Source organism: Bombina bombina, chromosome 8 (assembly GCF_027579735.1).
Source record: "Bombina bombina isolate aBomBom1 chromosome 8, aBomBom1.pri, whole genome shotgun sequence".
Lineage (NCBI taxonomy): Eukaryota > Metazoa > Chordata > Amphibia > Anura > Bombinatoridae > Bombina > Bombina bombina.
The window spans coordinates 304,567,103-304,581,810 of NC_069506.1; the positions used below are offsets into that span (position 1 = coordinate 304,567,103).

Sequence of the window (14,708 nt, forward strand, 5' to 3'; positions counted from 1 at the left end):
TTAACACATGCAAGTATTACAACATTACAACATATACAAGAATAGTGACAAAAGATCTTCAATCTTTGTTTAGCACTAGAATGTGACATAATCTGCCCCTGGAAGAAAAAGAAGCCATCTCCATTCTCCAATCTTGCTAATGACATGGACATTGTGATTCGCTCAGCTGATAAAGGAGGAGCTATTGTGGTTCTTAATTACAGAGACAATAGAGATGATATCCTATCTCAACTCAGTGATCAATAAACATACCAACATACACAGTATAACACTTAACTGCAAATGTCTCCAGTGCACTTCTTTATATGAATATATAGCCTCATAATTAAACACGAATCCTTATTCAGACTATAATGTATCTTAAATAGGAAACTATCTTTAGATTTTTTTTATCAAGAAGTATTTTATTAAAAATAAAATAATCTAATTTAAATTAAAAAAAAATCATTGTTTTTTTCCATCCTGGTCTACAAAGAATTTGTAATATCTATATAATATTATACACATATTTCAAATACTTGCATTTTAGATCATGTGTACAGGGATTAGTAATTTAAAGGGACATTACAGTTTATCTTTTTCTATAGCATTTATTAACGATTAAATGCAACATTAAAATGTCTAAATACAAAATAAATAATATAAATGAAAGACTTTATTTTTTTAAATGAATTGTTTTGCAGCCCAGTAACAGACCCCTTGAAAAGCCTATCAAGTCTAGTTTATTTTATCTGCTTTACTGTGGTACATTAAGGTCAAACAGAAATGACCTGCTGCACTGATCAAGTAATCACTGTAGAATTTTGCAGGGTCAAATTTCTGACATTTTGTAGAGTGGAGTACAGCCTCTATGGGGACAGTGGAAAAACAACTTTCAGTGCTAAAGTACAGGAAAAGCAGACAAAATAATGAAAATGCACATAAATAAAGGGACAGTCAACACCCACATTGTTGTTGTTTAAAAATATAGATAATCCCTTTATTACCCATTCCCCAGTTTTGCATAACCAACACTGTTATAATAATGTACTTTTTAACTCTGGAATTACCTCATATCTAAGCCTCTGCAAACTGCCCCCTTATTTCAGTTCTTTCGACAGACTTGCATTTTAGCCAATCAGTGCTCACTCCTCAGTAAATTCATGTGCATGAGCTCAATGTTATCTATATGGAATACAAGAACTAACACCCTCTAGTGGTGAAAAACTGTCAAATGCATTCTTATTAAAGAGGTGGCCTTTAAGGTCTAAGAAATAAGCATATGAGCCTATCTAGGTTTAGCTTTCAAATAAGAATACCAAGAGAACAAAGCAAAATTGGCGATAAAAGTAAATTGGAAAGTTGTTTAAAATTACATGCCCTATCTGAATCATGAAAGTTTATTTTGGACTTCACTGTCCCTTTAAAGGGACAGTAAAGTCAAAATTAAACTTTCATGATTCCTATGAGCATGTGATTTTAAACAACTTTACAATAAACTTCTACTAGCAAATTTGCTTTGTTCTTTTCATATCCTTTGTTAAGAGTAAAGCTAGGTAAGCTGATCACAGGAGCATGCATGTGTCTTTAGCAGTCTATAGCAGCAGTGTTTGTAACTATGTATAACATAGCTATAAACATTGTTGCACACACTGCTGCCAGATGGCTAGAGACACATGCACGCTCCTGAACTACCCTAGAATTACTCTTTAATAAAGGATAAAAAGAGAACTAAGCAAAATTGACAAAATATATAAATTGGAAAGTTGTTAAAATGTCATGCTCTACCTAGTCCATTTAACTTATATTTTGACTTTACTGTCCCTGTGTTATGGGGAATTACATTTTGTCACATTAATGAACATGTACCTGTTAATCTGAGGATGCTGGAGAGAGTCCAACACTGAATGCCAAACTTGTTGACATTTCTGAACTCCTAGGAGCTCCTGCACCAAATCTGTGGATACGGAGAGTGAATCTATTAATATGATGTAAGACATAGATCATGTGCACACAGACAAACATAACTCACCAGGTAAAATGCCCACAAGGCTTTGTAGCGCATGCGCACGAGCCATATCTTTCTGTTCCTGAGTCCTGATTGGTCGAGGCTGTGTTCGAAGTGCACCTCCAGGCCATATAGCCTGCTGCAGTAGACGGAGGTAGAGTGACCAGCGCTGCATGCTGGTTAAGTTGCCAACTTGCACCTCCAACCACCTGCACAAGAAAAAACAAACCCGGCCACATTACAGATGAACTGTGTGGTCTGTTACATTCTACTTTGATTGTCTGGTGAGCTTAATTAAAGGTGTAGGAAAAAAGAAGATGCGCTACAAAGCAAAACCGAAATCAGTATGATAAAGAAATTATTTATCTATTTTTTAAAAACAAATGTATACATTTATAGATACATATTAAAACAGTACAATACCACTGGTGGCTAAAATATACATACAGTACACAAAATAATAATACAAATGTAAAAAAAACAACGGGCACAATTCAATCGTTTATGAATCCAGTTCTAATCTGAGACAAAAAAGCAACAAGGTGCTGGGTTGCTCTAGATCAACTGAAGTGAATGCAATTGTTTGCTACTTTATTTCCAGAAATAGTCTTAGTAAAATCAGAGAAAAGTCCAGCACACTTGTAGAGACTGTGCAAGCTGCAGGGGAGACTGCAAAACCCCCAATATCAATGAAGAATTCCAAAAAGATATCAGCACAGTATGAAATAACCATTTATTGGCACTAATACAAGAACCACAATGATTCGGGAGTTACCCCTTAATCATGTGTGTACACCATCATTATTCACAGGTTTATACAGACAGGTAAATCAGGTGATAATTACCTGTAGCTAGTACCATAGCCCCACCTAATGGAGCTCCATATAAATACAATTAAAAAATATAACAAATCCAATACAAGAATTACAACTTAAATACATAGGTAAAGCAGAACAGAAGAGTATCACACAAAACAGAAACATTAAAAAAACAGAGACCAGTCTAGGTCTCTATTAAGGCCCTTATGGTACATAGTGTCAAGTTTGTAGATCCAGAAAACTTCTCTCATTTTCAACAGATTTTCCCTATTATCTCCCCTTCTTGGCCTCAATACTTGCTCAATTACTTGAAAGTGGAGCTGGGAAAATTGATGTCCAGCCTGAGTAAAGTGATAAGAAATAGGGGCATCTAAATCCTTTTTCCCTATACTTGATTTGTGTTCATTCATCCGCTCACAGGCTCTCCTAGTGGTCTCACCCACGTATAACAGGCTACACGGACACTTAATCAAGTAAATTACATAAGAACTATTTCAGGTATAGTAACCATTAATATCAAAAGATTTGCCAGTATAAGGATGAAAGAAAGCAGTCCATTTAATGATATTGCTACAGATAAAACAGCCCAAGCATGGGTAACAGCCCATGCTTGATAAAGGCCGTCAGTGGACTTAAATGCGTAAATGAGTTTCTACCAGTAAGGAAAGACAGAGCGCTCTGTCATGTAAGCTGGTAAATACACAGACCAAACTGAAAGAATCTTTTAAAAAATCACACCAAATAAACTGCACCTCATTGGATGACAACACATGTGACCGCCGAATGTGGAAGTAGTTCCGAAGCTGGAGACTTGAAGAGTCACGGGGATCACCGTCTAAGGATACACGCGCCAAACACAGTGCTACCACATCTGAACTGACTGAAGAGTGGTTAAGTATACCGGGCGACCCGAACTACAAGGGGACCAGTAGCGGTTTTAAGGTATTTAAAGTACTACGTATACCAGGATCTGTGACTGTCATAGGGGCAGATATCATCACCTGTTCCGGAGTTAGTTTAGCACTTACTTGGTGCTTAGTCGCTGATTGTTTAAGATCATTTGTGGACATAATGTAGCAAACAATTGCATTCACTTCAGTTGATCTAGAGCAACCCAGCGCCTAGTTGCTTTTTGTCTGAGATTGGGACTGGATTCATAAACGATTGAATTGTGCCCATTGTTTTTTTAACATTTTTATTACTATACTGTGTATGTATATTTTAGCCACAAGTGGTATTGTACTGTTTTGATATGTATCTATAAATGTATACATTTGTTTTTAAAAAATAGATAAATAATGTATTTATCATACTGATTGCGGTTTTGCTTTTGCAGTGGTTAAATACATAGTTATAATCAAGAAACACTGCTATAATAAAATGATATAAAATTATTGCTAGAAGCTTGATAGGTGCCAGCGTTTAGACTCATGGTATGTTTATAACTAACAATCTTTATGCTTTGTTTCCATAAAAACTAGTCATGGAACGCACTGTTTTCCCTTCATCGTGTTTTCTAATTTGTTTGATGTGCTTGTTTACCAAATGCTTTTACATCCTTGAGTATTCTGATTACTGTTTTACTCTACTGTCTCTGCAGGGAGTGCTTTTAAGTGCAAAAATAAAATAAAAAGAATTTCCACAAGTTATATAATTACAAAAAGCAGCAAGTTTGATTTGAAAGGAAATGTTGAAAGTTAAACTGTCACTTTTCAGACTGTGGATGGTTTTCAAATTACACAGATTATACAATAACAGAATATGGATTAGACATTATACCTAAATTAAACCATTCACGAGAATTAAAGATTTTTCTCTATTACTTGAATTGCTCTAAGCTTCACGGATCTGATCTATAAACTCTTCAGACACCTTATTGAGAAAATCTGGATTGTTTCTGACAAAACTGTAAGCCTCCCAACATCTGTGGCTACGTATTAACTACGCCGAAGGTTGAGGGGGGCCATCTTCATTGTTTGGGCAGTGCAGTGTCAAGAGGAGAGTAATCACTGGTGAGGCTAAAGGACAAGTCCCCGTGGCATGAGTCTTCTGTAGATGAAAATACAGTGAACACAACAAACAGATCACCCTCAGAATGATTCTGTCCAACAACAAAATATCACAGGTGATCAACAACCGTTGGGTACTCCTCCACAGACAATTTCTCCTGAACCAAATACTCTACGGCCCTTTAGACAGAGAAGGCCACCATCCATATGGCAATTTGAGGATTCAGTGAGAGACTATTCAGAAAGGAATTACCTAATCAGAAGGCGGACTTATCTCAGAAAACATAACTGTGACTAAAATCTAGGCTGTGACCTAGGCCTTGTGCACATAGACTATAGAGATAATCTGTTCTAAGTTCAAGTGTATGGTTTAGTGATAAATACTGTATGTATGTCTATTACTTGTTGTATGTTACAATATTATCAACTGTCCTTTATTTTTTATTTATATATTTTTATTTTATTTTTTGAGAAAAAAACAGAATTTATGTTTACCTGATAAATTACTTTCTCCAACGGTGTGTCCGGTCCACGGCGTCATCCTTACTTGTGGGATATTCTCTTCCCCAACAGGAAATGGCAAAGAGCCCAGCAAAGCTGCTCACATGATCCCTCCTAGGCTCCGCCTTCCCCAGTCATTCGACCGACGTAAAGGAGGAATATTTGCATAGGAGAAATCATATGATACCGTGGTGACTGTAGTTAAAGAAAATAAATTATCAGACCTGATTAAAAAACCAGGGCGGGCCGTGGACCGGACACACCGTTGGAGAAAGTAATTTATCAGGTAAACATAAATTCTGTTTTCTCCAACATAGGTGTGTCCGGTCCACGGCGTCATCCTTACTTGTGGGAACCAATACCAAAGCTTTAGGACACGGATGAAGGGAGGGAGCAAATCAGGTCACCTAGATGGAAGGCACCACGGCTTGCAAAACCTTTCTCCCAAAAATAGCCTCAGAAGAAGCAAAAGTATCAAATTTGTAAAATTTAGTAAAAGTGTGCAGTGAAGACCAAGTCGCTGCCTTACATATCTGATCAACAGAAGCCTCGTTCTTGAAGGCCCATGTGGAAGCCACAGCCCTAGTGGAATGAGCTGTGATTCTTCCAGGAGGCTGCCGTCCGGCAGTCTCGTAAGCCAATCTGATGATGCTTTTAATCCAAAAAGAGAGAGAGGTAGAAGTTGCTTTTTGACCTCTCCTTTTACCAGAATAAACAACAAACAAAGAAGATGTTTGTCTAAAATCCTTTGTAGCATCTAAATAGAATTTTAGAGCACGAACTACATCCAAATTGTGCAACAAACGTTCCTTCTTTGAAACTGGATTCGGACACAAAGAAGGCACGACTATCTCCTGGTTAATGTTTTTGTTAGAAACAACTTTCGGAAGAAAACCAGGTTTAGTACGTAAAACCACCTTATCTGCATGGAACACCAGATAAGGAGGAGAACACTGCAGAGCAGATAATTCTGAAACTCTTCTAGCAGAAGAAATTGCAACCAAAAACAAAACTTTCCAAGATAATAACTTAATATCAACGGAATGTAAGGGTTCAAACGGAACCCCCTGAAGAACTGAAAGAACTAAATTGAGACTCCAAGGAGGAGTCAAAGGTTTGTAAACAGGCTTGATTCTAACCAGAGCCTGAACAAAGGCTTGAACATCTGGCACAGCTGCCAGCTTTTTGTGAAGTAACACAGACAAGGCAGAAATCTGTCCCTTCAAAGAACTTGCAGATAATCCTTTCTCCAAACCTTCTTGAAGAAAGGATAGAATCTTAGGAATTTTTACCTTGTCCCAAGGGAATCCCTTAGATTCACACCAACAGATATATTTTTTCCATATTTTGTGGTAGATTTTTCTAGTTACAGGCTTTCTGGCCTGAACAAGAGTATCAATGACAGAATCTGAGAACCCTCGCTTTGATAAGATCAAGCGTTCAATCTCCAAGCAGTCAGTTGGAGTGAGACCAGATTCGGATGTTCGAACGGACCTTGAACAAGAAGGTCTCGTCTCAAAGGTAGCTTCCATGGTGGAGCCGATGACATATTCACCAGGTCTGCATACCAAGTCCTGCGTGGCCACGCAGGAGCTATCAAGATCACCGATGCCCTCTCCTGATTGATCCTGGCTACCAGCCTGGGGATGAGAGGAAACGGCGGGAATACATAAGCTAGTTTGAAGGTCCAAGGTGCTACTAGTGCATCTACTAGAGTCGCCTTGGGATCCCTGGATCTGGACCCGTAGCAAGGAAACTTGAAGTTCTGACGAGAGGCCATCAGATCCATGTCTGGAATGCCCCACAATTGAGTGATTTGGGCAAAGATTTCCGGATGGAGTTCCCACTCCCCCGGATGAAATGTCTGACGACTCAGAAAATCCGCTTCCCAATTTTCCACTCCTGGGATGTGGATTGCAGACAAGTGGCAGGAGTGAGTCTCCGCCCATTGAATGATTTTGGTCACTTCTTCCATCGCCAGGGAACTCCTTGTTCCCCCCTGATGGTTGATGTACGCAACAGTCGTCATGTTGTCTGATTGAAACCGTATGAACTTGGCCTTTGCTAGCTGAGGCCAAGCCTTGAGAGCATTGAATATCGCTCTCAGTTCCAGAATATTTATCGGGAGAAGAGATTCTTCCCGAGACCAAAGACCCTGAGCTTTCAGGGGTCCCCAGACCGCGCCCCAGCCCACCAGACTGGCGTCGGTCGTGACAATGACCCACTCTGGTCTGCGGAAGCTCATCCCCTGTGACAGGTTGTCCAGGGACAGCCACCAACGGAGTGAATCTCTGGTCCTCTGATCTACTTGTATCGTCGGAGACAAGTCTGTATAGTCCCCATTCCACTGACTGAGCATGCACAGTTGTAATGGTCTTAGATGAATTCGCGCAAAAGGAACTATGTCCATTGCCGCTACCATCAAACCTATTACTTCCACGCACTGCGCTATGGAAGGAAGAGGAACAGAATGAAGTATTTGACAAGAGTTTAGAAGTTTTGATTTTCTGGCCTCTGTCAGAAAAATCCTCATTTCTAAGGAGTCTATTATTGTTCCCAAGAAGGGAACCCTTGTTGACGGAGATAGAGAACTTTTTTCTACGTTCACTTTCCATCCGTGAGATCTGAGAAAGGCCAGGACAATGTCCGTGTGAGCCTTTGCTTGTGGAAGGGACGACGCTTGAATCAGAATGTCGTCCAAGTAAGGTACTACTGCAATGCCCCTTGGTCTTAGCACCGCTAGAAGGGACCCTAGTACCTTTGTAAAAATTCTTGGAGCAGTGGCTAATCCGAACGGAAGTGCCACAAACTGGTAATGCTTGTCCAGGAATGCGAACCTTAGGAACCGATGATGTTCCTTGTGGATAGGAATATGTAGATACGCATCCTTTAAATCCACCGTGGTCATGAATTGACCGTCCTGGATGGAAGGAAGAATTGTTCGAATGGTTTCCATTTTGAACGATGGAACCTTGAGAAACTTGTTTAGGATCTTGAGATCTAAGATTGGTCTGAATGTTCCCTCTTTTTTGGGAACTACGAACAGATTGGAGTAGAACCCCATCCCTTGTTCTCCTAATGGAACAGGATGAATCACTCCCATTTTTAACAGGTCTTCTACACAATGTAAGAATGCCTGTTTTTTTATGAGGTCTGAAGATAATTGAGACCTGTGGAACCTCCCCCTTGGGGGAAGCCCCTTGAATTCCAGAAGATAACCTTGGGAGACTATTTCTAGCGCCCAAGGATCCAGAACATCTCTTGCCCAAGCCTGAGCGAAGAGAGAGAGTCTGCCCCCCACCAGATCCGGTCCCGGATCGGGGGCCAACATCTCATGCTGTCTTGGTAGCAGTGGCAGGTTTCTTGGCCTGCTTTCCTTTGTTCCAGCCTTGCATTGGCCTCCAGGCTAGCTTGGCTTGAGAAGTATTACCCTCTTGCTTAGAGGACGTAGCACTTGGGGCTGGTCCGTTTCTGCGAAAGGGACGAAAATTAGGTTTATTTTTGGCCTTGAAAGACCTATCCTGAGGAAGGGCGTGGCCCTTGCCCCCAGTGATATCAGAGATAATCTCTTTCAAGTCAGGGCCAAACAGCGTTTTCCCCTTGAAAGGAATGTTAAGCAATTTGTTCTTGGAAGACGCATCCGCTGACCAAGATTTTAGCCAAAGCGCTCTGCGCGCCACAATAGCAAAACCAGAATTTTTCGCCGCTAACCTAGCCAATTGCAAAGTGGCGTCTAGGGTGAAAGAATTAGCCAATTTGAGAGCATGAATTCTGTCCATAATCTCCTCATAAGAAGAAGAATTATTATTGAGCGCCTTTTCTAGTTCATCGAACCAGAAACACGCTGCTGTAGTGACAGGAACAATGCATGAAATTGGTTGTAGAAGGTAACCTTGCTGAACAAACATCTTTTTAAGCAAACCTTCTAATTTTTTATCCATAGGATCTTTGAAAGCACAACTATCTTCTATGGGTATAGTGGTGCGTTTGTTTAGAGTAGAAACCGCCCCCTCGACCTTGGGGACTGTCTGCCATAAGTCCTTTCTGGGGTCGACCATAGGAAACAATTTTTTAAATATGGGGGGAGGGACGAAAGGTATACCGGGCCTTTCCCATTCTTTATTTACAATGTCCGCCACCCGCTTGGGTATAGGAAAAGCTTCGGGGGGCCCCGGGACCTCTAGGAACTTGTCCATTTTACATAGTTTCTCTGGAATGACCAAATTCTCACAATCATCCAGAGTAGATAACACCTCCTTAAGCAGAGCGCGGAGATGTTCCAATTTAAATTTAAATGTAATCACATCAGGTTCAGCTTGTTGAGAAATTTTCCCTGAATCTGAAATTTCTCCCTCAGACAAAACCTCCCTGGCCCCCTCAGACTGGTGTAGGGGCACTTCAGAACCAATATCATCAGCGTCCTCATGCTCTTCAGTATTTTCTAAAACAGAGCAGTCGCGCTTTCGCTGATAAGTGGGCATTTTGGCTAAAATGTTTTTGATAGAATTATCCATTACAGCCGTTAATTGTTGCATAGTAAGGAGTATTGGCGCACTAGATGTACTAGGGGCCTCCTGTGTGGGCAAGACTGGTGTAGACGAAGGAGGGGATGATGCAGTACCATGCTTACTCCCCTCACTTGAGGAATCATCTTGGGCATCATTTTCTCTAAATTTTGTGTCACATAAATCACATCTATTTAAATGAGAAGGAACCTTGGCTTCCCCACATACAGAACACAATCTATCTGGTAGTTCAGACATGTTAAACAGGCATAAACTTGATAACAAAGTACAAAAAACGTTTTAAAATAAAACCGTTACTGTCACTTTAAATTTTAAACTGAACACACTTTATTACTGCAAATGTGAAAAAGTATGAAGGAATTGTTCAAAATTCACCAAAATTTCACCACAGTGTCTTAAAGCCTTAAGAGTATTGCACACCAAATTTGGAAACTTTAACCCTTAAAATAACGGAACCGGAGCCGTTTTTATAATTAACCCCTTTACAGTCCCTGGTATCTGCTTTGCTGAGACCCAACCAAGCCCAAAGGGGAATACGATACCAAATGACGCCTTCAGAAAGTCTTTTCTATGTATCAGAGCTCCTCACACATGCATCTGCATGTCATGCTTCTCAAAAACAAGTGCGCAATAGAGGCGCGAAAATGAGACTCTGCCTATGATTAGGGAAAGCCCCTAGAGAATAAGGTGACCAATACAGTGCCTGCCGGTTATTTTACATAGTTCCCAAGATTAAAATAATTCCTCAAGGCTATGGGGTATAAAATATGCTTATATATGAATCGTTTTAGCCCAGAAAAATGTCTACAGTCTTAAAAGCCCTTGTGAAGCCCTTTTTTTTCTTTATGTAATAAAAATGGCTTACCGGATCCCATAGGGAAAATGACAGCTTCCAGCATTACATCGTCTTGTTAGAAATGTGTCATACCTCAAGCAGCAAAAGTCTGCACACTGTTTCCCCCAACTGAAGTTAATTCCTCTCAACAGTCCTGTGTGGAAACAGCCATCGATTTTAGTAACGGTTGCTAAAATCATTTTCCTCTTACAAACAGAAATCTTCATCTCTTTTCTGTTTCAGAGTAAATAGTACATACCAGCACTATTTTAAAATAACAAACTCTTGATTGAATAATAAAAACTACAGTTAAACACCAAAAAACTCTAAGCCATCTCCGTGGAGATGTTGCCTGTACAACGGCAAAGAGAATGACTGGGGAAGGCGGAGCCTAGGAGGGATCATGTGACCAGCTTTGCTGGGCTCTTTGTCATTTCCTGTTGGGGAAGAGAATATCCCACAAGTAAGGATGACGCCGTGGACCGGACACACCTATGTTGGAGAAACTAAATTTATGCTTACCTGATAAATTATTTATCACAAATCCTTTCCTAGTGGGAAATCAACTCCTGGCCAGCAGGAGGAGGCAAAGAACACCCCAGCAGAGATGTTAAGTGTCACTCCCATTAACCATAATCCCCAGTCATTTGGCCAAAGGAAAATAGAAAAAGAAGATGACACAAGGGTATAGAGGTGACTGAGGTTTATACCAAAAAAGCCGTCTTAACTCAAATTAAGGGCGGGTTGTGGACTCTCCATGTTAAGGAAAGAAAATAATTTATCAGGTAAGCATAAAGGAAAGAAAAGAATTTATCAGGTAAGCAGTTTTCTTTCCAATTGGCATGGAGAGTCCACAAATCCATTCTAATTACTAGTGGGAATCAATACCCAAGCTAGAGTACACAGAATGGAAGGGAGGGAGAACAGGACAGGCGGACTTACAGATTTGCTCCACAGAAGTTTCATTCTTGAAAGCCCAGGAAAAAGAGACAGCCCTAGTGGAAAGAACTGAATTTCTCTAAGGAGACTGTTGTCCAGCCATCCCATAGTTAACCGGATAATGCTTTTCAAACAGAGAAAAGAGTGGTAGAAGAGGCCATCTGACCCTTACGCTTACCAGCGAAAACAACGAACAGAGCAGTAGATTGCCGAAAATTTTTAGTTGCTTGTAGATACAATTCTAGAGCATGCACAACATCCAAGTTATGCAACAGATGTTCTGTCTGAGAAGAAGGGTTAAGACAAAAAGAAAGATACAACACACAGGCCTGATTCAGCACCTGGTATTCCCAGGCAGTTTTCCTGCTTAGCTTCGGAGATCAGACGAGATTTGGCGCATTCAGGGTGGTGTAGCTGTAGGCCGACCAAGGCCTGAACAAAAGATTAAACATCTGGCAGATCTACCAGACGTTTGAATAAAAGGACAGAGCAGAAATCTGACCCTTGAGAGTACTGACTGACAAGCCTGTCTCCAGGCCATTCTGAAGAAAGAAGAGAATGTGAGGGATCCTTACCCGACTCCAAGGAGAACCCTTAGATTTACACCAATAAAGGTATTTACGCCATACCCTATGGAAAGTCTTACGAGTAACAGGATCACAAACTTTAAGCATAGTATCAATGACCTGCTCAGCAAAGACTAGGCGTTCAATCTCCAAGCAGTCAGCTCCAGAGAATCTAAATTTGGATGGAGGAAGGGACCCTGAAATAGAAGATCCTTCCTCAAAGGCAATCTTAAAGGGGAAGAGATGACATTGTCACCAGATCCTGCGAGGCCAGGCAGGAGCTATTAGAAGCACAGAAACCCTATCCTGTCTGACGCGAATAAATACTCGAGGAAGAAGGGCAAACGGAGGAAACAAGATCGAAGTCCCAAGGGACTGCCAGAGCATCAATCAGAACTGCTTGAGGATCTCTTGATCTTGACCCGCACCTTGGAAGCCTGGCATTCAGATGAGACGCCATCTTAACAAAGACCCGGCATCCAACAGAGGGATTCGAGCTCCCAACCTTTGGCATGCTAGGCGATGAAGAAACTCGTACAGCTACTCTGTTTGATCCTGAGAATACTTCCGGATGGAGCGCCCACTCCCCTGGATGAAAAGTCTGTCTGCTCAGAAAAATCTTTATACAGACAGAGAATCTATGATCGTTCCTAAAAGGCATACCCTGGTTATTGGTAGCAGGGAACTAGCTAAATGAAAGATGGCGTCTGAACAAAGAAATCATTCAGGTAAGAAGCCACCACAATGCCCTTAAGCTCTGATCACTGCCAGAAGTGCCCCTAAAACCTTCATAAGGATTTAAGGTGCAGAGGCAAAACCGAAAAGAAGGGTCACAACTAGGAAGTGTTTGTCCTGAAAGACAAACCAAAAGGATTGGAAATGCTCCTTGAGATAGGAACATAAAGCTAAGTGTCCTTCAGGTCGATGGAAGTCATAAGTGACCCTCCTGAGTCGAAGGGAGAATATAACAGATAGTCTCCCCTTTGAAGGAAGGCTGACAAATCTGTTGGGACACGAGGTCTAAAAAGGTTTCGCCAGAGGAACTGGAACAATCCCTCCTAAAGAAGAGAAATCCTTTACGCAGATTAAGAAAGCCTCTTTCTTTAACTGGATTGTAAATAATCTAGATAGGAGAAATCTGCCTCAGAGAGGACAAGTTTTGATCCTATACTGTATCCCTGGGATACTACTTCCACTGGCCAGGGATCTGGGACAACACGATCCAAGCATGATGAAAGAAGGAAAGCTTTCCTCCTACCTGATTCAAAACTGGATCGGAGGCGGACCCTTCTTGCTGATTTAGACTCAGCAGAAGATTTCCTGGATTGTTTTACCTTGTTCCAAGGCTGGCTCCATGAGGTCTAGGCTGGCTCAGAATTAGAAGATGAGGAGGATTTCTGTCATTTGAAGTTGCAAAAGTCTACCTCTCCATCCTATGAAAAACTCTTCACCTCATGAGGGATATTAAAAACATGTATTCTTATAAAGAAAAACATAGCATAAAATATATTAGTGTCCTTAAAGGGACAGTCAAGTCCAAATAAAACTTTCATTTTTCAAAAAGGACATGTAATTTTAAACAACTTTCCAATTTACTTTTATCAACAATTTTGCTTTATTCTCTTGGTATTCTAGTTGAAAGCAAACCTAGGAAGGCACATATGATAATTTCTAAGCCCTTGAAGGCCGCCTCTATTTTATTTACTTTTCACAGCAGGGGAGAGCAAGTTCATGTAGGCCATATAGATAGCATTGTGATCACGCTTGTGGCTAGTGGCAGACTGCACTTATTGGATAAAATGCAAGTCAATAGATAATAACTAAAAGTCATGTGATTAGGGGCGGTCAGAAGATGCTTAGATACAAGTAAGTCACAGAAGTAAAAAGTGTATTAATATAACAGTGTTGGTTTTGCAAAACTGGGGAATGGGTAATAAAGGGATTATCTATCTTTTTAAACAACAAAAATTCTGGTGTTGACTGTCCCTTTAAAACACTAACAATTGAATATGATACATGAAAAAAACATGTAACATTCATCAGAAAAAATCACCTCCATATGAGAGAGATTAATATAAGCCCCTATACATAAAATAGGAAACATACATGTCACAGACATTAACTATGGAGCCCCTATAACAAAAAGGAGAGCCCCTGTACAGAGTACAATAACATAAAAATCTTATTATGTTATATTACATGTTAATCCCACTGGGATCCCAAATAGATACCATATACTAGATATACTAGAGTAGTACCATCCACAAGAAAAATAAGAAAACCTCAAGGAAGGTTTATTATGAATAACTATAAAAAAAAATTGAATAGAGTATTCTAAAAATTAAAGGGACCCTGAACCCAATTTTTTTTCTTTAGTGATTCAGATAGAGCATGCAATTTTAAGCAACTTTCTAATTTACTCCTATTATCAAATTGTCTTCATTCTCTTGGTATCTTTATTTGAAAAGCAAGAATGTAAGTTTAGATGCTGGCCCACTTTTGGTGAACAAACTGGGTTGTCCTTGCT

At 40.3% G+C, this 14,708-nt stretch overlaps 1 protein-coding gene across 1 annotated transcript in view; it reads right to left on the bottom strand.

The window, feature by feature from the left end:
- The window catches only part of SNX19 (sorting nexin 19), a 212,328-nt gene that overhangs the window by 42,265 nt on the left and 155,355 nt on the right, over nucleotides 1-14,708 (bottom strand). The window contains exons 10-11 of the mRNA XM_053691505.1: nucleotides 2,012-2,196; nucleotides 1,849-1,936 (exon numbers count right to left, since the gene is read on the bottom strand). Coding sequence (XP_053547480.1) covers nucleotides 1,849-1,936; nucleotides 2,012-2,196 — 273 coding nt within the window. The remainder of the gene's footprint in view (nucleotides 1-1,848; nucleotides 1,937-2,011; nucleotides 2,197-14,708) is intronic.